The sequence below is a fragment of the Patiria miniata genome, unplaced genomic scaffold (genome assembly GCF_015706575.1).
Source record: "Patiria miniata isolate m_02_andy unplaced genomic scaffold, ASM1570657v1 HiC_scaffold_20, whole genome shotgun sequence".
Lineage (NCBI taxonomy): Eukaryota > Metazoa > Echinodermata > Asteroidea > Valvatida > Asterinidae > Patiria > Patiria miniata.
The window spans coordinates 39,558,917-39,582,986 of NW_024037059.1; the positions used below are offsets into that span (position 1 = coordinate 39,558,917).

General features: G+C 41.0%; 1 protein-coding gene across 3 annotated transcripts; it reads left to right on the forward strand.

Annotated features, from left to right (window-relative positions):
• The first annotated feature begins 3,310 nt into the window (after positions 1–3,310).
• LOC119729119 (mucin-17-like) lies at positions 3,311–15,745 on the forward strand. 3 transcript variants are annotated; one of them, XM_038201635.1, is made up of 6 exons: positions 3,312–3,485; positions 6,043–6,178; positions 7,114–13,976; positions 14,031–14,556; positions 14,750–14,840; positions 15,507–15,745. In XM_038201635.1, exons 2-5 carry the CDS (start codon positions 6,064–6,066, stop codon positions 14,803–14,805), a joined length of 7,560 nt encoding a protein of 2,519 aa, XP_038057563.1. In that variant the 5' UTR covers positions 3,312–3,485; positions 6,043–6,063; the 3' UTR covers positions 14,806–14,840; positions 15,507–15,745. The 3 variants fall into 3 exon arrangements, with proteins under 3 accessions (XP_038057562.1, XP_038057563.1, XP_038057561.1); XM_038201634.1 differs by having other exon boundaries at positions 3,311–3,485; positions 7,114–14,556; positions 15,512–15,745; XM_038201633.1 differs by having other exon boundaries at positions 7,114–14,556.
• The last annotated feature ends 8,325 nt before the right edge of the window (positions 15,746–24,070 follow it).

Here is a 24,070-nt window from a genome sequence, read left to right on the forward strand (position 1 = left end):
CAAACTTAATTGGAAATTTTCCTTTCTTAAGAAAATCAATCAAGTCAAGTTTTGACTTGTGGGCGGTGACAATTAAGATTTACGGTTGAATTTGAACTTTAACAATACCGGAGACTTTATAGTTTCCTGAACAACAGGTCTACAAAAGGCCTTGACTTGTTTATTCCAAAGTTAGTTAAATCACGGTAATTATAAAAAAGATTATCATCTAAGCTAGGTACTTCTGTGAAATTATGACCCCCGGGCGTTTTTCTTCAAATCTCATAATCGTTTTAATTAGTGAAAAGAATAGTTATGACCTCCGAAAAAAATGCCTCGACAATCCTCAGGAATTTTCGGCCTGGATTAGGGCACTGGTCAACGGCCGGCGGTCCAGTTCCTGGATCTCCTTGTTGCTTGGTAGTCAAAAGATTATTTTGGTTACGGCCAATACATAAGTGGACACGGAGTGACCAGTGTGAGGTCACAATTTGCCACGATTACACTATAGTTGAAATTTGATCCAAATGTCCACTGCGAACGTGACGATGTCTATAAAAGATTCCATGCATTTCGCATCTCCGGAGTCTTTAGGGATTTCGGCAATACGTCCGGATTGATTCAAAACACATTTTTTTTCTGCGGAAGGACAGATTTTACGCAAAAATTTATTTTGCCTTCCCCCGGCCAAAAACCGCAAGAATGCGTGTGAACTGATCAAAACAAGTTGGAGTGGAGGTGATGAAGATATCATATGCCTTTCGGGATTCGAGCTTCTCGAAAGAGTTATCAATAATTTGTGAAGTCTTTTAGTGTTTGCGAGCTGCACGGATTTCTCATTGGCAAAGCTTCGCCTATATTACGCGAAACTTCCATTCACGTTGGTTAGGAATTTGGAATTGTTGCCGGTAGTGAAACGAATGTTGTTGGTTCGAATGCAACTCAGTTGATTGGCGTGCAATTGTCCTTTCTGAAGAAAAAAAACCGAGTAACTTGACGAGATGACAAAATGGCTCGCCCTCTCTATGAAAGTTGAATGATTATCAAAACATCAAACTCTGTTCATCTATTTCGAATCGCTTTTTACCGTTGTTGACCAAACATGCAGTCTTCGCTGCTTGCTCTTTCTGATTAATGGTCACCGGAAATAGAAAATTGGAGGACGAGGACCAAACGGGAAAAAAATGTTGCAACCTGACGCCACTTCCGCGATTGTGTACAAAGTCTATTGAGAGTCAAAAACATTTTCTATTTCCTAACAAAATTGGAAATATTTCTCAGTCCCAAATTCAAGTCTTACCATCATACTTGCAATGAATGACATCCATTGAGATGATATTTGAAGAAAAAAGTGGCGTCAGGTTGCAACATTTTTTTCCACCAAACGCACTGGGTAGTGACTCTCGAAGGAACTCAAGCAAACCGCATAATAACTTTAACAGTTATACCAACTACTTGGAACTGTAGATCCCATCGGGGTCACCGATATGGACACCGGCTGGAGTGGGCGCTTAGGTTGACGTATGCATATTTTTTTGTCGGAAATGAAATAAATTGTTCAAGGGCAACTAATAACGTTCCATATCACAAACGTTTAAATTGATTACTTTTATTGTTTGCTAGTGGGCCTATAATATCTCATACAAAACTGGAGCACAAATAGTTATGATGTCTATTAGGCGGGCAGACACGTTTTGTTTGCACATTGCAAAATGGATATTCGTTCCGTTTATGTATTGTCAACGTCCCGATGTTGCTTCTATCAGCGTCCCAATTTTCGTATTAAAATCTCTAGCCTGTTACATTCTGTCAGTCTGCACCCCTTGGTTAATGACGGTCGGCTATTAATTTTCAAAACTGACTAAAGTGATATCTTCCTCTCTGGTGACATCCGATAAATCATTTTCAAAATTTAAAGTTTTTAAATTGGGAAAGCAAAATGACGTCTGCTTCAAATTCTTGTGTCTAAGAATTAGGCAACGTTTTTTATTTGTCTACTAATTACCTTGACCCAAACCCGTCTTATGGTCTTCACTAGGCTGGGCCGCGGCCTCATAATTTTGACCACCGTCAAAAACCTGACCCCTATACACTGCCATTTCCCGGTCCTCAAAATCAATTATTTAAAAGATTATTCAATTTTTTATTTCACACTCTGTCAATCGTCAGATCAATTTTTTTTTATTTTACCGTGACCCGGCTTTTACAGGTGCGCATATGGAGGGTCACTTTAAGTTGTTGGTTTTGTGAGTGTCCGAAATTTCTTTCAGTCATGCAGCACGATTCTTAAAAGGCGTGCGTGACCTGAATAATTCCCATGATGACTTTCAGTAAGTACAGCTTTTGGTGGTGACCCATATGACACCTCTCTTTTTTTGCACAACAGACTTCTCGGCTATGTCCGGACGAAAGTCAGGATGATAGACCCCCTCCCATCTCTTGGTACGGTGAGGATGCAGAAACTTCTCAGCATCTGCATGAATTAATTTTTAATTATTTCCCCTCTGTTTTTATTTATCGCGCTGAGTTTCCTCTCGACGGAGGTTACAACTGCCTTAACTATCCGCCGGCCGCAGTGACATCATGCAGTCTCTTATAATTATGCTGGTACAACGGCGGATCCAGAACACAATTTTTTTTGGGGGGGGGGGGGCAAAAAAAAAATTGGTTCCCCAAAATGTGGGTCCCAAGTCCCAAAAATTACGGCGTGGGTTTCAAAAAAATGAATTAGATGCTCTATGGTGCGATCTGAGGCTTTTTCTTACCACTTTAACCGAATCTTTTGGAGGAAAAGATGATGGGTGTACGCAGTGCCTGACTTTATTTCGACGCCACACAAACACACCTTGGTTTCTTTTTGGGGGGGGGGGGCATGGCCCCCGTTGCCCTCCCCCGGATCCGCCCTTGTGCTGGTATGTCCTCATTAAGTCTTTATACACAGCAGCCCTGAAACAACACCAGTGAAATCAGCCCTGAAACAATACCAGTGAAATAAAACAGGAAAAATCACATGCTTAGATTTCGAAGGTAGACTACGCCTTAGGAAAGGAATTGAGGAATTAGAAAAAGCATCCTGCCCTTTTCAGCCAGTTTGCTCGAGTTGAAAAAGCGGAGCGCAGTTTAGAAATTCGTAGTGCAGCGGGGGAGTTCTTTTTGTGTCCGTGATAACGATCTCTGACGAGTTTGAACAGCCATAGGCCTAAATAATTATTATCCATGACTTTTAATTATTTTACCCAGTCTAACTAGAAGAATACAAGAACTCATGAATTAGGTGTAGCGCCCTCAAGCGGTGTAAAATAAATCGTTCCCTGGTACGCGCGCCTGGGAGGGAAAAATGAACGGTGAGATATTAATATAGTGGTCAAGGCACCAGCGAAGGTTCCCCTGGAGTGTTTCTTTGTATAATCGATCCAGAAAAGACTCCGAAAATCATGAAAAGCTGATAAATCTGACGACTTTTGCAAGAAAGACGGACTCCGATGAATGCTTTATGTATCAGAGAAGTATGTTATTTTGAAATATGTAACATATTATTCTTTTAATTGGGTGAACGAAGTGTTTCATTTTACAAATGCACAGCGCTGTTGATTTTGTGCAGTGTTCTGCGTATGCTTTGCTATGCAGGAAGTGAATTTACACGCATGGCTGACTTGCTTTCGTTTAGTTGTACCGTTTTACCTAGCATGGTTTTAGGATAGCACGTTCTCCAGTTTTGTCGTTTCGGTTTATCGGTAGTGGCTTCTGAACCGGTACCGCTTCCCGATTTCGCGAGGCTATTTGGGAATACGTATTTGTTAATAAAAATAATAATAATAATTATCAATGAGTCGGTAACAGGTCATCTCGTACCTTGGGCAACTCGTACCTTGGACAACTCGTACCTTCAACTCGACGTCATTATACCGAGTCGTACCTTGGACAACTCGTACCTTCGGCAAGTCGTACCTTCAGTTAAGACGACTCGTACCATCACGCGTAAGACAAGTCGTACCGTCAATTAGGATAATGATCCGAGGCTGAAATAAGTGGACCGTAACTCATTGGAAGTGGACTGCTTATTAAAATAAAGGTGAATCTCTTTTTGGTATGGGGTCTCTTTCCCCGGGCCCCCAAAAAGAGGAATTTATTTAGCGCGAAGCCGGCCGCGGCAGCTTACACGCACTGTGTGCGCGGCATGCACAGGCCCACGCGGCATCCGTGCAAAGTAACACGGTTCTTGCGCCGCGCTGACCGGTCAATATGGACGTCTGTGCACGGTGACATTGATGCAGTCTGCCGTTACGTTTAGAGACTTAGGCTACGTGAAAATATTATGGAACTGATGTTTTTATCCAAGATTCACGTCTTACCATCATTTCTACAATGAATGACCATCATTGAGATGATATATATATGAAGAAAAAAGTGGCCAAACCCCCGCCCCCAATTTGTAAATGTTTCGAATAAACCAGTTGATGAATAAACCAACTGTGAATTTTTTTTTTTACATTTTAGACTTTCAGACTTATAGCTAGGAAAGGACTGAATCATTTAAAAGTACTGACTGCTCTTGTATACTTTGGTTATTAGACTTCACAAGAAAACGCAGAAATTACTTTATTTAGACACATTAAATGTTTAAATTTGATTTTTATAAATTTTGTCGGTTGGTTTTAATAGAGTTTAATAAAGCTCGCTCTGGAAACAGGATGTTACGGTGGTTAGGCTGTATTGCATAATTAAACCACACCAAATCCGCATCTGAAGTTTCTCCACTATAAAATTCAATAGATGAGTGACACTTCTATAGATGAGTGACACTTCTATAGATGAGCGACGCTTCAATAGATGAGCGACACTTTGGGTGTACTTGTTAAACCGCCGGCCGCTTCCGAGTCACCGGCATCGGTACCGCGCACGACCGACCGCTGCTCGCGCCCTCGGAGGCCGGCCCGCCAGGCCCAATGCGTAAACTAATGCTGCCTGGCAAAGCCATTAGATCTTGAATGTGGTTCTGTGAGAAGGAAATTAACTTTGACTTGAAAAGAATCGTATCGTTTGGGAGTCAAGGAACCACACACTAAGTCGCGCACGTACAGTGTACATGTACTCTACTTTTTATTCTGATGGTACGAGTCGTCTTAATTGAAGGTACGAGTTGTCCAAGGTACGAGTTATCCAAGGTACGAGATGTCCAAGGTACGAGTTGTCCAAGGTACGAGTTGTCCAAGGTACGAGTCGCCCAAGGTACGAGTTGACTCGAAAGCAATGAGTCAGTGCTGTGACCACGGTGACAGTTCTGGATCATCGACAGTTCCTGATCATTTGATAAATAAAAATTAAATCTTGAAAGTGAAACTAAACTTTTTTTCAAGAATTGTTTTCACCAATTCGACAAAGCTCGAAATGGATGTTGCCTCCTGACGCTACTTCAGCAGTGCAAAGTCTTTGGAGAGTCAAGAAAATTGGAAATGTTTCCCACTCCCAGATTCATGCGTTTTCAATGTTTTTGCAATGACTGACCTTAATGGAGATGATGCGTCAGCTTTCAAGTGACGTCAGGTTGCAACATTCATCATTTTGCATTTGTCGGGAAAAAGAAATTTGGGAAATTGCTTAAATATTACCCACGATCTAGATCCGTAAACGTGGTGTCAATAACAGCGCCTAGAGTCGCATGAAAAAACTCGAAATGTTATGCGACACGTCATTTCTCCAATATTTAAAGTACACTTACATTGTACATCTGAAGAAATTTGAGGGGAAAAAAAAAGACCTCGACTTGTTAAAAATACAGTGTATTTTACAGAACCAATTTTTAAAACCTTTTTGTACACCATACATTCATGTAACTTACGTTGCAACTTGCAGCAGGCCGCACCTTTGATGCAAACAAACATGTTCGTTTCAACTGATGCATTTTTAATTTGCATGTGAAGTTTCCTTATCCACTTCCAACTTTTCCTGTAAAAATATTTTATGTTTTCGAATCTTTTAATCACACTTTGAAGATAAATGAAACGATCAACCTTGCCTGAATAATAACCCCAAATAGTTTTGTTTTTTGTTTTTCCTCCCCAGATTTAGAAGTCAAGATAAACCATGAAGTTGCCGCCAGCTAAACTTGTCTTGACCTGCACTGGCAATGTTTCTGATAAAGATCTTGAGGAGAGACTAGCTAAGATAAAGACTGCACTCGAAGGTCTATCAAAATCCAGTAAGTTTGAAGGCTTTGCATTTTTAAGTTTTAAGGTTTTGCGTTTTTAAGTTTTAAGGTTTGGTCATAGTTTTTGTTTCACTTTAGGAATGTACAGTGGAGAGAAGGATGCAAAGTAGCTCTTTGCCGATGGGCAATTCTGTAAATCCAGACGTTCTTGTGAGACACTTTGAGCTGCTGTTGGAAAAGTGAATGTGATACATCAGTAATATGTGACATCTAATGAGTAGAAAACAATTACAGACCAATGCAAACTAAGCTACAATGTACATGTACCACCACCTTAGCGACCTTGTACATGATCATCATGTGGTCAGACATATGTTGGATTTTACGGAATTGCCCTGAAGTCAAACTAGGCTTTGGCTTCAACATGAGTTGAAATTGTTTACATTTTTGTTCTGGGCATCTTTTGCCGTGAAGTTTCGTTCATTTTCCAAAACCAGCATACCGCAAGGTACCGGTCACACTTTTTGTTTTTCACTTGAACTCAAATTTTGATTTCTAGTCCCCTGCAATCCTTAATCCATCATGATGCTACATGTACCCAAAAAATATGGCGATGGTTTATGTTTTCTTGGTGATTGGGGCTGACTCAGGCTTTTTTATTTCTGTCAGTTCGTTAACTACGTCCGGATGTATCAATCTTAGGGGATAATCAGATCGTAGCCTAATCAAAGAAGATTATTATAACGTGGAATATTTAAGATTGTTTGACATTTAGCTCACATGCTTTACTGAGGAAACAGTTTAAAAAAAACCTAGCAATATGAAAGATTGTCTGGTTTCTTTCATGCCATTAGGGGATATTACAGGGGTTTTAAACACTGTCCAAGAGTTCTGAATAATAAATGACAGTCAAGGATTTACAATTTTTTGTTGAACTTTGTGTTACAATTGATTTATTTTGTCTTTATTTCTGTTTTGCCTAACAGAAGGTAACTCTGTGAACCTGTCCAAAGTTGAGCCATGGAACAGTGTCCGCGTCACCTTCAACATCCCAAAAGAAGCTGCAGCTCGTCTCAGAGAATTGGCCCAGCGAGGCGACCTCAACCTTCACAAGCTTGGGATTCTGACGGTGCAGGTTGAGAACGGGGAGACCATCTCTCTCCCACCTCCCCCACCTGAGGCACAACGTAGCCTGTTCTCACCCCCTCCACCGACCCCGTCAGGCACACCCCAGCTGCCTCCTGGCCCTCCCCTTGTACCCCCATCCCCTACCCCCGTGTCCTCGCCAGTTGTTCCAGCATTGACTCCCACTCCAGGAATGATGGTCCCTGGACATGGACTAGGAGCATCAGTGACAGGCCCAAACTTCGCCGTACCTGGAGTTTCTGTCCAGCAGATCACCAGACCCTCCCTCCAGCATGTCCAGGGTTTACAAACCCAAGGAGTCGCCTCCCTCTTCTCTCCGCAAGGAGCTGGAAACCTCTGGAATTCCATGGGTGTTCCCCAGCAACGCCCTCTCCAGCCTCCGCCTAGTTTCTGGAATCAGATCCCTCAGTTTTTCCCACAGGTGAACATGACACAGGCCAATCAGCCTCCTCAAGTCTTACCCAGCGGTCCCCAAATTCAACCTGTGTCGCAACCAAAGCCACAACCCAAAAAGAGGCGTAAAAGAACCAAGAAGGCGAACATACAACCCCCTGAACTGGCTGTAGCAGCAGGGCAGCCTCTGCTACCACTCCCTCCTCACTTGCAGTCACTGCCAACTACAAGTACAAGTACCCAAGACAGTACAGACAACTTCAATACCAGCAAACCGTCAAATCTAACTCTACCACCAAGCCTTATTGACAACCCGATCAGTCCAAATACACCACCATCAACCGCTATGTCCACAAGTGCAACTACCACTGCACCGGTAGTTGCATCATCTGTTTCACCAGGAACCCAGTTCTCCTTCACCGATATCCCCATATCAAGGGGACTTGTCCCAAGCCCACAGACACAGCTGCAGCTTTTGCAGAAGAAGACAGACGTGGCCCTCACAAGCCCCCTGTTGGTTAATCTTCTTCAGAGCGATATTTCTGCCAAGCAGTTCCCCTTCTCAAATTCTTCTGGGGGTAAGACTACATCTACCGGGACTGACACCCCAACAACTGGACAGCCAGGACCATCAAGCCAAGAAACACTGGCATCCCCAGCTCCTCCCATAAATTCAAGTTCACCATTTATGATAGGAAATGGCATTGGCACCCTAACAGCCCCAAACTCTGTCATTCCCAATATGTCCCCATTTGTAACATCCCAGGGAAATATACCAGGTTACATATCAACAGCAGGTCAGTTTATACCACCAAGCACTCTGTTGCAAGCCCAGTCAGGACAGTTGTCCCAAGAGCAGCTGCAGTTTCAACTCAGTCAGTTGTCAGCTGCGCAGCTTTCGCAAGTGCAGGCACACCATGCTCAATCCTTTCAAGGTCACATGCCACAGGGTCCAATAATGCCAGGTTCGAATCAGATGCCTCCGAATCAGATGCCTCCGAATCAGATGCCTCTGAATCAGATGCCTCCGGGTCACATGCAGCCCTTTCAAATGCCTGGTGGTCATCATCTACCAGGCCAACCCTTTCCAGGCCCCATGCCTCATAGTCAACTCCCAAATGCCAGAATGTCCATTGGGCCAATCATAACTCATGATCCTATGTCACAGGGTCAGATGAGACTTGGAGGACCAATGCACATGGGGCACATGCCTCGTCCTCCAATGTCAGCAGATCGTGGTCAGGTACTACCAAACGACCCATCACCGAGTCAGAGTAGAGGACATCTGCATCATATGGGGCAGCTTCAGCAAGCCATTGCTCCTCTTGTGTCAACAAGTAATGTCCCAGGTCCTCCCTCGGCCAATCCAATGGATACTTGGAATACAGATGGCACCACTGTTACTGCTCCAAGCTCATCAGTTAAAGAAAAACAAGAATTGTCGATTGATCCTCAAGCAAAGAAGGCGGAACAAATTAAAGTTTCAGATGCTGGCACATCACAGCCTGGATCATCTCTTGAAATAAGCAGAGATAATTCCAAGAAACCTGATGCAGCAAAACAGCCTGAAGAAGATGGTCATGTGTTTGATGAAGAGGCTGCACTTCTTGGAATGACAGAGGCTGAAAGAGACACCATGGCAGTCGCAGCCATCATTGCCAAAGAAGCTAAGATGGCAGCTGATGCCAAAAATGGCAAAGCCCAGCAAAGCAAAGAAGTGCCGCCTCCAAAACCTGAGCTACAATCACCTGTAAATAGAGCAGCCACTCCTACTACCACAGTATCAGTTAGTGATGGAACTGCTTCAGTTGCTCAACAGGCAACATCTACTCCCAGTGCACCATCAACAAGAAGTTACACAGAAAGTCATTTCAGTCAATCATCCTCACGAGGTGGACTGCCAACGCCACCTGTTGCTGATAGGCGATCATCAAATTCACCTGTTCGCTTGTCTCCCCCTAAGATACCAGAGAGTGTGAAGCAGAGACGGACTCCTCCATCTTCAAGTGCTAGACCAGTCCAACACCAGCAGCCACAATATGGTCCCATCCCGGGTAGTTCTCCATCTTCCATGTCCTCGGGGATTGCTGGTTTACAGACTCTCACCTCAAGGACCTTCTCTGCATCAGCACAACCCTCAATCCGTGACATGGCAATAACCAGAAACCCAGAGCACAACACCCTTAGTCAGTTTCTGAGCAGTGTGACTCCACCAACAGAAATCCTTCAGATGGCACCACTGTTCCGCAGCAGCAAACCGCAGGACACGGCACCTAAATCAGCCCAAGCATTTCCGCAGGGTCCCACAACTGCACCTAATGACTGGCTTTCACTAGCATCAGTTGATGCACAGAAGCCTCTTCCTCTACCTGCTCAAATTGGTGCAAGGACTCCGATGCAGCCTGCAGAGTTCAGTGCAGCAACTGAAAGAATGCTTGGCAGCATTCTAGATACACAGAAACCTACTCTTGCCAACATTGAGCGTCCACCTAATCAGCCAAGGGTGATCACAACAGAGGGTATTAACTTCATGCACAAATTGGTCGGAAGGGCACCTCCATCAAATATCCAGAATCAACCTTCACCAGGAGATGCACCAGCTTCTAAAAAAGACACTTTTGATCAGGCAACCTCAGGTGATCTGGCCAAAAGGGAGGACAAATCTCAACTCAAAGCACTTCTGAATGAGATTGTAATCCCGGAGAAATGCCCTTATGAGAAGCAGTTCTTATCAGATGATTCAAAGGCTGTAAAGCCCCAGACCACTTCAACACCCACTTCAGCTGACTCACACAGTCTCTTTCCCCCAGCCACATCACATCAAGTGGACGCATGGCTTGGTTTTAATCATCCAGCAGTGTCAGTAGCACAAGCTGCTTCAAGGAAAACTGATAGCATATCAAGTAATATCACCTCCATCTATATTCCACCACCAGTCATTGGCCAGCAGCAGCAACAACAGCAACAGCTAAAGCAACAACAACTGCAGCAAAATAATCAGCCATTGCCAATAGTGCAGCAAACTGCAGAAAGCTCTAATGTTGTGACAACAGCATCAGCATTGGCTTCTCAAAGAGGGATCATATCATCACCATCGGGCTTCGGAGTGGAAGGTAAAACCAGCCAATCAGATAGTGGTGTGAAGAGCTCCATCCAAACTCCTCCACCTATGTTTCAGAGTCACTCCATGGGCACTTTGTCCCAGGCTGTAGCAGCCCACATAGCTGATGAGAACATGCTGCGATTTTCCCAGCAAGGTCTTCCTAGCCAGGCTGCAGAAAGTATGGCTAGAGACTCCTCTGTAGCGAGACCTTCACAATTCCTACAACAGTCCTTTCCTCCTGGTATGTTGGCAAAGTCACCAATTCCTCATCCCCAACCACCTTCCCTGCCGGAAACCCCAATGACAGTTTTGGAAAGAGCCCCCAAAATTTTGCTGTCACCAGCCACTCTTTCAACAGCTTCAGAAGAATTGATCAAAAGCCTTGGTGCTCATGGTACTATAGCCACCCTAACACCTGAACCAGAGGCTGCCCCAGCTGCTGAAGCTGTTGATACAAAACAAGATAAGTGTTCTGTAGTACAACCACCTGCTCAACAGTTGCCGCAATTAACATCCCAAAAGCCTTTTGAAGATGCATGTCCTGATACTGAGGCATCTAAGAGCATGGACGGAAAAGCACCTGTACATGCAAGTACAGAAAGCAGCATTCCCAACTTAGAATCTGCCATGATGCAAACCAAAAACCAGTCCTTTAAACCTTCATCTGTGACACCCCGACCACCAACACCTGCAACACAGTTAAAGGTTGAACAGCAGGTACAACATACTGTGGCCACCCCTGAAGTTGAAGCAACAGTAACAGAACCACCTGCAACGAATGCTCCAGTCACCCCCATGACAACCTTTGAGTCGGCAGCAATGACGAGTGTAACAACATCATCAACAACTGTTCAATCAACAACTGAAGTTTCACATCTGATGCAGATGTCAAAGATGACCCTTTCACAGGTGATGGCAACATCAACTGCCTCGGAGCCAGATACTGGAAGCCATCCTGAAGCAAGCATTTCATCAGTGCACCCTTCAATTCTGATCCAACAACAGCCTGCAATTCAGACACAGCCAGCTTTGCATGACTCAGTTCCTCCATCAGGAGAAAGGGGAAATGCTTTGCCATCTTCAAAAATACCAGGACCAGTTCCGCACTCTGAGACTGTGGGATTAAAATCCTTGGACTACCAGACCTATTCATCCACTAAGCCAGCACTAGAGAAAACTTTAAAATCAAGTCCAGAGAAATTGAAGCAACTGAATATAGAAGCAACATCAAATTCTGATGAGTCTGAAGCTGACAAGAATACACAACAAATGCACAAGAAGGCTGCAGGGGACAAGCGTATGGGACAACAGATTAAGACATCTCCTGTACCTGTGGCCAGTTTAGGCCATGCGACAACAACACCTCCTGCAACTGTTACAACACCTGTAAAACCTACAATTTTCTCATCAGCTTCAAGCACATTGGTACAAGCCCAGTCAATTATGGTCAAAACTGCTGCAATGTCTAGAACTTCTGGGATCTTGAAGGCAGCAGAGCAGACAGCACGTCCTGTGCGATCCAGAACACCACCTAGGGCATCGCTCTCAACTCTTCCTCCAAACACCTGCAACAATGAATCTCTGGGTAGTGCCAGTGCTTTACTGAGCTCTATAGCCAAGTCGGCTTGGACTGTCACCACAGCAATGGCGTCGGCAGCAAAAGCTAAGGTAGTGCCAACCCCAAAGGCGACAGATAAGAATCTAACCCGGATGCGAAGGTCTCCTGAGACACTCCCTCCGGTAGGTAAAATGGCAGCTGGCGAGCGAGACAGAGGAGGTCATGAAATGCAAACTCAACAAAGCCGCACACCTCCAGCTTCAGCTAAACCCACATCCAAGACTCCAGCTGAACCCTCTCTAGAGTCCTCACTGCCTTCAGTGAAGAGTCAAGAGGGTAGCCCACCCACAAAAGGCAGTGTCCAACAACAGCCACCACACCATTCTGCACTAGTCCCAATGGAACAGCCAGTAAGCTCTGCAGTTCCAGCATTTCATGCTGCTCTCCCGACATCCTCAGCTAAAGACCTGCAGCAAACCCACTCTAGTAAAGCGGAAAACGAGAGTGCATCTGCTCAGTCCCTGGCATATTCTATAATATCAAGTCCCCCACCAGCTCCTACCATATCTTCCCCTCCCACACATCCACAAGTAGTCAAATCTCACTCAGTGCCAGGCATGGAATCCACATCACCGGTCAGAGATTCTTCAGCAAACACAGTCATATCACCTCTTCTTACCCAAGTACAAAAGCCAACGTTGCAGTCGACACATTTCCACAGTAATGTTGAACCTCATTCTCAAACATATCAAGCTGTGCCATCTATTGAGGAGGCACAGAAACCCCAAACCGTGAAAGAGGTGATTGCGAAAGATGACCAAAAAGTCCCATCGCAGTGTGAACCAAGGGTCTCTGTGCCACAAGTTCCACAAGCCACTGATGACAAGCAGACCATCCAAACTACTTCGGAGGCATCTGCAGTCTCCACATTAACGCCCACGTGCATTCCTATAGTTCCTAGTCACACATCAGTTGGAGAAACATCCAAGTCGTCCGGAGTAGAGACAGTTCCCCTGAGTCCCCCGAACAATCAGAATTCCCAGGATAAAGCTCCAATAAAATCGACCAATCAACCCGCTGAGGCAACAATCGTCACGTCACATCCTGGTCCCACAGTCACATCTACTGTTCCTCAAACTCCCCTGATTTCACCTTATGCAAATGAAACCGCTACTGTAGTCGTATCAGATGATGGCAATAAAAATACACCATTGCCAGAACCACTAGCTGAATCTCGTAAACGAATGCACACTGGAGATGTAGGTGAGCCTGCTGTCAAACTGGCAAAGTCTGACACTCCAACTCCTGAAGTTGGGACACAGGATGTAGAACAACCCCACAAGCAAGACAAAGAGGCAAATAAGGAAAGATCAACACCCACAGAAACCAAAGATGCCTTACCAATCCTAGATGGCAATAGCACCAAGCAAGATACCTTGCAAAACATTCAACCAAGTGCAGCAACTGTGGACATTTTAGGAGTAACAGGACAGCTAGGACAGTCCAAAGAAAAGCAGGAGGTACTGTCACCCACAGAGACCCATCCAGCACCAAAAGGAGTTCCCAGTGTTCCTGAGATTACAAGAAAAGTTGATCCAGCACAGCAGTGTGAGAGGATACCAGAGACCACATCACAGTGTTCATCACAGCCTAGTGTAGTCCACGACTCCTGCAAATCTCACAAGGAGAGCGTCATCATCAAATCCGATGTTTCACCTGAGCCGTCGCTCTTGAGCAAACCCGACCAAATCACAAACCTGGTGGAGAAAGCCATTCAGATGGATCCAGATAAAGGCTGTTTATTTGAAAAGGCATCAACATCTGATGTCTCTGCAGAAATGCCTAGATATTTGTCAGGACAGCACAATCTGGAACATGCAGCCGAGGAGGTTGTTCAACCACCTCCCAGCCAGAAAACTGAAATGATCACAAAACACCCGGAGAAGGAACCGAGCAAGGATGGAGGAGTCAAAATGTCGAGGGAACCTGAGGGGGAGCTGGAACCACGTAGGACAAGACACACCTCAGAGGAGGTCCCCGGTATGTCCACGAGGAGCCTTCGCAGCGGACGGAGGTCGCCAGGAGAACTAGTTTCCAAAGGGAAGGATAAAGAGAAAGAAGAGTCCCCTCCAATAACCAGAGGAAGAGGGCAGAAAGAAAAGGAGATTCCAGGCGAGTCGGAGGCCGACGCTCTGTCAAGGAAGAGAAGCACACGCTCATCAGGAAGGGGTAAGCCTGTTTGCATCCATTTTTTTTTTCATTTTCATTTTAAATGCAAAATGAAATATTCATTCAATATTCATGGACTGTCAATGTCAATCAAGAAGTCTGAAACTTGTCATCACTAAATGTTTAAAAAAGATTCTTTACACATTTTTATGTTTGATTTTGATACTTAATCTTGTTCATGTTTTTGTTTTAGACATGTACTACGGGCCCATCCCATCCTACAAGAGACGTAAGACGAACCAGAAGTAGATGTGCGACAGCAACTTGGTTCTCAAAGCTATAAGGTGGGTAGTGCATCACTCAGTTCATTGTGTGGTCTTTCACAAGTAGATCACAAGTCAATTAAAAAGTCCTGTCTTTTTGTCACAGTTCTCTTCAAAATTGTGTGACTTGTCGAGGGACTGGATTACTTGTGATGGAAGAGACCAATTTTTGAATTAAGTTTTGCCGGTAGCACTTTCAAAATCTAGGAAATGAAAGCCCAGTTATTCAGCTTTCTTTTAGTACAAGAATAATTCAAATCATTCATGTCCTTTTCAAGTTACAGAATTTTGAACACAAACACTGTTTTAAAGTTCCGTCCACGGATCACAAAAAAAGTAAGTGTTCTTCAGTAAAACAAAAACAATTCTCATAGGTATGCGTGTGAATTGTTTTCGTTTTGCTTGAAAGAACACTTACCTTTTTTGTGATCCGTGGACTGATTTTTAAAAATGGTGCTTGTGTCCAAAATTCCGTAACTTGAAAGGTACATGAGTGATTTGAATGATTCTTGTACTAAAAGAAAACTCATCGATTGGGCTTTCATATCCTAGATTTCGAAAGTGCTACAGGCAAAACGTCATTCAAAAATTGGTCCGCCATTTGGGTTAAGGTTTTTTTTACTCGCCCTGTAGATCAAAACGTGCCTGTTATATTTACTTTATTTTCACAACATCTCCTTTTTACAGTGCAGGAAGACATGTAGGACAATATGTGTCGGAGCACTGCCACCATAACTCTTCAAGGAACACGGGAGGGTCGAGGGTTGTTGATTCATCCAAGACATCAAGCTAAGGCCTGTGTCAAGTTCATGGGGCTGCCAAGCTGAATATTTCCTGAGCAAAATCGTGTGCTGAGCAAAATCGTGTGCTGAGCATAAACAGCTGAGATAGTGCCACAAGAAACGCTGCACAAAATTCTGGTTGGTGAAAATTAATTCTGTGCTTCGCAGTTCGGTGAAATTGGCCTCTTAAACTAAGGCAAAAAAAAAAAGTCTCCGGTTTCTGGTATGCGCGCGCGTCGCCGTAGCCACGCGCGTCGGCAAATGAAAAAGTTTTTTTTTTTTTCAATGAAAGATGATGTCTCAAAACCCCCAGACTCACTGGTTTGACTGGAATCCTGCTGCTGCACAATTTTAACGTGTTTTTAGATGGGGTTATGATCGAGAATAAGCTTTATGTGGCTTCTCTGGTCTCCCATAATATTTGCACTACGTTTAGTCGGGCACCATTTGCAGTCATCAGCCGACATTTGAAGCAAAAATCAGGTAAAAAAAAAAAGAAGCTGCCTCGCCACACCACCTTTTGGGCAAGCTCCATACCAGAAACCGGAGACTTTTTTTTTTGGCCTTATAGTTAACAAAACAAAACGATATTTTCACCCAATACCAATAATATCTCAGTTCCAGGGTGTGAACGGAGTGTAAAAAAAACAAAGTAATGTACTTAGTTGATTAATTTGAATGAATTATCTTCTTTAAATTATCTTCTTTTAGAAATTTGAATGTTGTGTTATTTTCAGTGTACACTTTTTCTGAATTCTTTTTTTTTTGCAAAGCAAGATCCTTTGCATTTTTGTGTTCGATTATTTTCACCCCAGCAGTGCCAGGGAATATTTGAATACATGTAGCGCCCTCTGTTTATGAGGAAGTAACTGTAAGGTCATGTGATCTTGTTTGGTCACATGACCTTGGTTCAAGCTGTTACAAAAGTGTATTATTTCCCTATTCAATTGTTTTACAGTACTATGAAATTAAACCATTGAACCATATCATTCCTGGCCACACAAAATAAGGAGCCAAATTTCATTACATTGATAATCCAGACGAAGATGCATTTTGTTCAACTTTACAATTAATAGTGCCCGAAATCTTAAATATCTAATGTAAGCCAAAATGAAAAAAAAAACCACACAAGCTGTGCTGTGTATCGTTATCTGCTAATTTCATGAAGCAAATATGCTTCTGTACTTGTTTTTGAATTTGTAAGTAAGATTCACAATGCAGTGCGCCACCAAGAGTTTGCCGTGGAGATTTCATATTTCCCAGTGCATTGTGGGAGATGGTCGACAAATTCGCAGTTAGTGTCGTAAGCGTATGATTCAAGTATATGTTTGCCCTTTTCTTTTCTATTCTTTTTATCAATATGTCGTTTTTTGTAAAGCGGCAGAACGCTATGCCCCAATCTATAACAAATTAGCTCAAGTTGTCTACTGACACTCATTCAAATGGGCCATATTTTGTTGACCGTAAACTTGAAAAAATGGACTCTCCATGGCAAACTTTTGGCATTTAAGTACATGTACATGTATTGGCAATCACATACATTGTAAATCTATTTGACCGTGTGCACATGCAAAAGAGGGCGCTGCTTAGTTGGCTCAAGAGAATTTATGCATTTGTTTGGGAAGAAAAGAAAAGTGGGATGAAACAGAGTCCAGAGTACAGCTTAATTGTGTGCGTTTGTAATTTGTGATTTTTTTTTTAGGGGGAGGGGGCTTCAAGAGTTAGGTTGTTATCACCGTCTCATATTTTTAATATATCAATTTGAATTGCAATGAATGTCCAACTTCAATATCAGCTTGTAAATAGTGTATATAAGTGCATTGCTTATAGTGTAGCAAAATTTGTTGCACATCAATATTGTTTTTAAAATAATGACTAACTGTACAGCAAAAGGAATGAATAAAGTGCAGATGTGTACTACAAGTGCAACTTTTTTGACAAATTGATTTTTTTTCCTGAACAGTTAAAAAGTGTGAGGGGTTAACCTTGCATTTTTATCAAAATTAGGAAAAATCAGAAGTTTCTGAAACGTTTCAGATTCTAAGGGGTTAACCTTACATTTTAATTGGGGTTAACCCAATTAAAGGGGTTAACCTTACATTAAAATTGTAAGGTTAACACCATACAATTTTAAATTTTTAGAAACATCTGATTTTGCCCAATTTTGATCAAAATGCAAGGTTAACCCCTTACAATTTTAAATTTTTCATAAGCATCTGATTTTGCCAAATTTTGCTCAAAATGCAAGGTTAACCCCTTACATTTTTTTTTTTTTTCAGAAACATCTGATTTTGCCAAATTTTGCTCAAAATGCAAGGTTAACCCTTACAATTTTGAATTTTTTCAGAATTGTCTGATTTTGCCAAATTTTGCTCAAAATGCAAGGTTAACCCCTTACACTTTTTGATTTTGCCTAATTTTGATAAAATGCAAGGTTAACCCCTTACAATCTGAAATTTTTCATAAACATCTGATTTTGCCAAATTTTGCTCAAAATGCAAGGTTAACCCCTTACATATTTTAATTTTTCAGAAACATCTGATTTTGCCCAATTTTGATAAAAATGCAAGGTTAACCCCTTACAATTTTAATTTTTTTCAGAAACATCTGATATTGCCCAATTTTGCTCCAAATGCAAGGTTAACCCCTTATAATTTTGAATGTTTTCAAAAATGTCTGATTTTGCCCAATTTTGCTAAAAATGCAAGGTTAACCCCTTACAATCTGAAATCTTTCACAAACGTCTGATTTTGCCAAATTTTGCTAAAATTGCAAGGTTAACCCCTAACACTTTTTGATTTTGCCTAATTTTGATAAAAATGCAAGGTTAACCCCTTACATTTTTTAATTGTTCAGAAACATCTGATTTTGCCAAATTTTGATAAAAATGCTAGGTTAACCCCTTACAATTTTCATTTTTTCAGAAACGTCTGATATTGCCCAATTTTGCTCAAAATGCAAGGTTAACCCCTAACAATCTGAAATTTTTCATAAACATCTGATTTTGCCAAATTTCACTCAAAATGCAAGGTTAACCCCTTACATTTTTTAATTTGTCAGAAACATCTGATTTTGCCCAATTTTGATCAAAATGCAAGGTTAACCCCTTACAATTTTAATTTTTTTCAGAAACATCCGATTTGCCCAATTTTGATCAAAATGCAAGGCTAACCCCTTACAATTTAGAATTTTTCAGAAACATCTGATTTTGCCAAATTTTACTCAAAATGCAAGGTTAACCCCTTACAATTTTGAATGTTTTCAAAAATGTCTGATTTTGCCCAATTTTGCTAAAAATGCAAGGTTAAACCCTTACAATCTGAAATCTTTCACAAACGTCTGATTTTGCCAAATTTTGCTAAAAATGCAAGGTTAACCCCTTACATTTTTTGATTTTGCCTAATTTTGATAAAAATGCAAGGTTAACCCCTTACAATCTGAAATTTTTCATAAACATCTGATTTTGCCAAATTTTGCTCAAAATGCAAGGTTAACCCCTTACATTTGTTAATTTTTCAGAAACATCTGATTTTGCCCAATTTTGATAAAAATGCAAGGTTAAAGCCCTTACAATTTTAATTTTTTTCAGAAACGTCTGATATTGCCCAATTTTGCTCAAAATGCAAGGTTAACCCCTTACAATTTTAAATTTTTCAGCAACATCTGATTTGCCCAATTTTGATCAAAATGCTAGGTTAACCCCTTACAATCGTATTTTTTTCATAAAAATCTGATTTTGCCCAATTTTGATCAAAATGCAAGGTTAACCCCTTACAATCTGAAATTTTTCATTAAACATCTGATTTTGCCAAATTTTTGCTCAAAATGGAAGGTTAACCCCTTACATTTTTTAATTTTTCAGAAACATCTGATTTTGCCAAATTTTAATCAAAATGCAAGGTTAACCCCTTACAATTTTGAATTTTTTAATAAAAATCTGATTTTGCCCAATTTTGCTCAAAATGCAAGGTTAACCCCTTACAATCTGAAATCTTTCAGAAACGTCAGATTTTGCCCAAGTATAATAAAAATGCAAGGTTAACCCCTTACAATCTCAAATTTTTCATAAAAATCTGATTTTTGCCCAATTTTGATAAAAATGCAAGGTTAACCCCTTACAATTTTGAATTTTTTTCAGAAACATCTGATTTTACCCAATTTTGATAAAAATTTCAAGGTTAACCCCTTACATTTTTAAATTTTTCAGAAATATCTGATTTTGCCCAATTTTGATAAAAATGCAAGGTTAACCCCTTACAATCGTAAGTTTTTCGTAAAAATCTGATTTTGCCCAATTTTGCTCAAAATGCAAGGTTAACCCCTTACACTCTGAAATTTTTCAGTTTCTGAAAAAATTCAAAATTTTTAGGGGTTAACCTTGCATTTTGAGCAACATTTGGCAAAATCAGATGTTTTTGAAAAATTTAAAATTGTAAGGGGTTAACCTTGCATTTTTATCATAATTGGGCAAAATCGGATGTTTCTGAAACATTTCAGATTGTAAGGGGTTAACCTTGCATTTTTATCAAAATTTGGCAAAATCAGATGTTTCTGAAAAATTTCAGATTGTAAGGGGTTAACCTTGCAATTTACCAAAATTTGGCAAAACCAGATTTTTCTGAAAAATTACCAAACTGTGAAGGGGTTAGCCTGGCATTCAATCAAAATCAGGCAATATTTGATTTCTCTGACACATTTAAAATTGTAGATTTTATGATTACGTTCATACATATGTACTTCGAACATTTTGCATCATTTAACCATGGTATCGGAGTTAATTCGTACACGAGTAGAGTAAAGTTGGGACGATGACTGTACAACCATCATTCCCAATGAAAAGTTTATTACATAATATGCGAGTGGTTGGATAACTGGTGTACAACTTATCTCATTCTGCGTATGTTTATAGTACTGCTTTACATTCCAAATTGTGGAAAACGTCAAAATACAGATCTCGACATAATTTACATGTTCTTGTTTTCTTGCAGGAATTATTTATACAGACGATTGAACAAAACATCACCAAAAATTCACTAATATTCCAACTAAGGTCTAACTTTTCATTTTTTACAAGCAAATGTGAGATTCTTTTTGGTCATGATCATACTGCAGTGAAAATTCCAAAAGTTGTCTTGACAAATAGCAGTCTGGGTAATGGACGTTAAACGGTTTAAGAAAATGTAATAAATACATCAATGAATGTGCCTTCATATGCTACATAAAGACAGCATACTGGATTGTACACATACACCTATACTACACAGCAGAAGTATTTTTCAAACACATCATATACAAGTACTATATGTATTTACAATTCATATCCGGTATAAATTCAGCAGAATTAACATGCTGAAAAAATACACTTGTTTTTTAGAAAGAAATAAAAAAATCAGTCCCCGAAAGGTATCTTAAACACAGTCTGTACCAATGTTCACATTGAATGTAATAATGGGCACTCAAAATCATTAGCCAATATACAAATTTCCACTTGTAGCATTGTCATTTTGCCCGTGATGTCTCAATTAAATAAAATAACAATTAATCTAGGAGCAACTTCTCAACTTCCTCCTCAATACATCATACTGAAAATGCAATTGTTTTTTTTAATAAATGTACATATTGTTCTTTGAATATACAACAACAAATTTTTAATACATGTAAAATAAACACCAATATTTACCAATACTTGCGTATGTCAAAAGTTGCATGGCTTTGGTACTTGACATGCAGTTGTAATCAGTGAATTCTAGCTTTTAGATTCACACTGCATCTTTTCCTCAGACTACATGTATCCCGGTCTATCCCCAATAAAACTGAACTTTCTAACAAAAGACACCCTCCACACAGTTTAAAGGGAATGTACAACATTTGCTTTAGCTGCAATTTTCAGAAATAAATGGATTTGGCGGATTAGTACGTTACAGAAAATATTGTTAAACTGACTTAATTCACGTTTTGGGCTTGTAGATGCTGGAAAAACCAAGAAAACCTATCATTTTCTTGTAGTCTGGTTCCCTGACCCCACTTAAGATGAAACGGAGCAATTAATACTCTTTGGGGAACTGTAAGGTAGAGAATTAGTCTAGCGCAGGCTTGTACCCCTTCACAGGTGCGTAATCAATTGCAAAGAAAAGTCAGAATAATTTAATATGAAAAAGTAGCAACAGTTTTTGAAAAAAGCCAGTTTTCTCCAACGCTGGTCGGCCGACCAGCGTTGGAAAAATACAGTTTTTCGTGAAAATGTCAGCACACCAGGAGCCACGATTTTAAAGGATGCTATAGACTGTCATTCCCTAACAGTCCAGTAAGGTATTTCGTGATAATTCGATCATTTCGTTCTTTGATGTTTGTAAATGTTGTATCTTCCCTTTATTGGTAATTCCTCAAAAATAGAGAGTCGAATGCCGGACAATCCTTCCCATCTAGAAGTGCATTTATGGGCAGAACGGGAACCAGGTACCCGATCGAAAAAAAAAAAACCACGGGTACCAGGTACCTGTTAAAGAAACCCAACCCCACCATTCAGACCTCAGAAATTGCTGTTCAGATTGTTCATAAAGGCCCACACGATAATACTTCTACATCGGTGCATCAGTACAGCAAGATACAAGTGTGTAACAGTGAGCTTTATAGCTTTACAGTGTAGACCGCAACTTTTGCGAGCGTCATAAACATGAAACATGTTTTGTTTTCCTATGAAGCCTGGTTTTAAATTTGGAAAATTCACCACAAATGACATTCAAAACCTTTCTATTTCATTGTCTTAGAAGTTACTTAGTAATTTGTAAAGTTGGTTACGGATACGCGATCCCATAATCTGGAACTGGTTCCTGACATCAACACTCAGGTACCCGGTTCTGATGAACAGCCCGATTCCCAACCAAAGAAAACAGAAAATTATTATCATCCTCGACATGTAAGATGCAACAGAAAGAAGTGGAAAGTTTACGATTTGAATAACTTGCACATTCTTGATATACAGCCTGTCTCAAAAAAACTGGTACAATCGAAAACACTTTTTTTTTTTCAATATTAAATCTCAACATAAGTAAGTCGTTTTGAGCATCACATTAAAGAAAAAAGACCAGGCTTTCCAATAGTGTTTGTTTGATCTGATTTGCTTTTGTCAATTCAGAGATATAATCAATTTAGTGTGATACACCAAAATCGATTTTGAGCCACTTTTATGCATGGGCAGAGTTGTTTCGAGTACTGTGCCATGCTGTCTTGAAGCTCACAAAAGATTGCAACTTGGCAAAAGAAACAAACTCGATTTTTGTGTTCCGCAGTAAACTGGAGTTATCTCTGGATTGACAAAAGCAAATGAGATGAAACAAAAAGTATTGGAAAGCCTGGTCTTTTTTCTTTAATGTGATGCTCGTTTGCGATTGTACCATTTTTTTTTAGACAGGCTGTAGTTTGATTTTCATGTCCAGGCACGGAATGTATGGCCCCATTATTTCTTAGCTTTAACCTTATAATTATTTAATACATACATGTACTACAGTATGTTAACAAGAAAAGAAGGCCTCGCGTTAGTTTAAATATTGCATCTAAATCCTATGAAAAAAAAGCCGACACACCAATCCACGAGTATGCATAAAAGAAGGCACGGAATTCACCATGATGCGTCTTAAGATCCTTATCTAACTGTTGCACATAACGTCATTAAGTATAACAATACTGCCTTGTCATCACCTTTTACAAGTTTTAACAAAAAATTGGCTGGAGCAAGGCTTGAAATTATGGCTTCCAGGAACACAATTTTGTCATGTATCAAATTTAGGTTTTCCATGCAGAAATTACATAGAGTGGTACTTACAACACCAAAGCGCCCCAGTCTGTAAGATCGAAAGGCAATGAGCAGGCTTCTGACTAGTGCAAAACATCAGGCATGTGGTCCATTCCATCACAAGTCCAGTCACAAGTCCAGTCACAAGTCCAGTCACAAGTAACAGTGGATGAACAATAACAAAGGAATGCCTTTGTCAAAGCTCATTTGAATAGCTTGTGAGTTGAATTGGGACTGGAGGACTTGTGATGGACTTGCAGGGACTTGCAGGGACTTGTGATGGACTGGACTACATCCCTGCAAAACATGACAAAGACTCAGTGTCAATAAATAAAGGCACCTTTAACGGGTCGACTACATGTACCAGTGTTGGAGTCCAGTCCTAATATCCCAGCACCAAGTACTCCCAGTGCATTGAGAGCCACAACGGCGGATCCAGGGTGCCAAAGGGGGCCACGTCCCCCCCCCCCCCCCCAAAAAACGAACCCAATTGATTTTTTTTTAAAGTGACGTCACAATAACGGCAGGCATTGAGTACACCACCATCTTTTCCTCAAAAAAACCATTGGTTAAAGTGGTCAGAAATTGCCTCAGATCGCACCAAAGAGCATCTAGAATCCAAGATTTCTTCGGGGCCCTTAAGTGGGCCCAAACCCCACGCCGTAATTTTTTTCGAC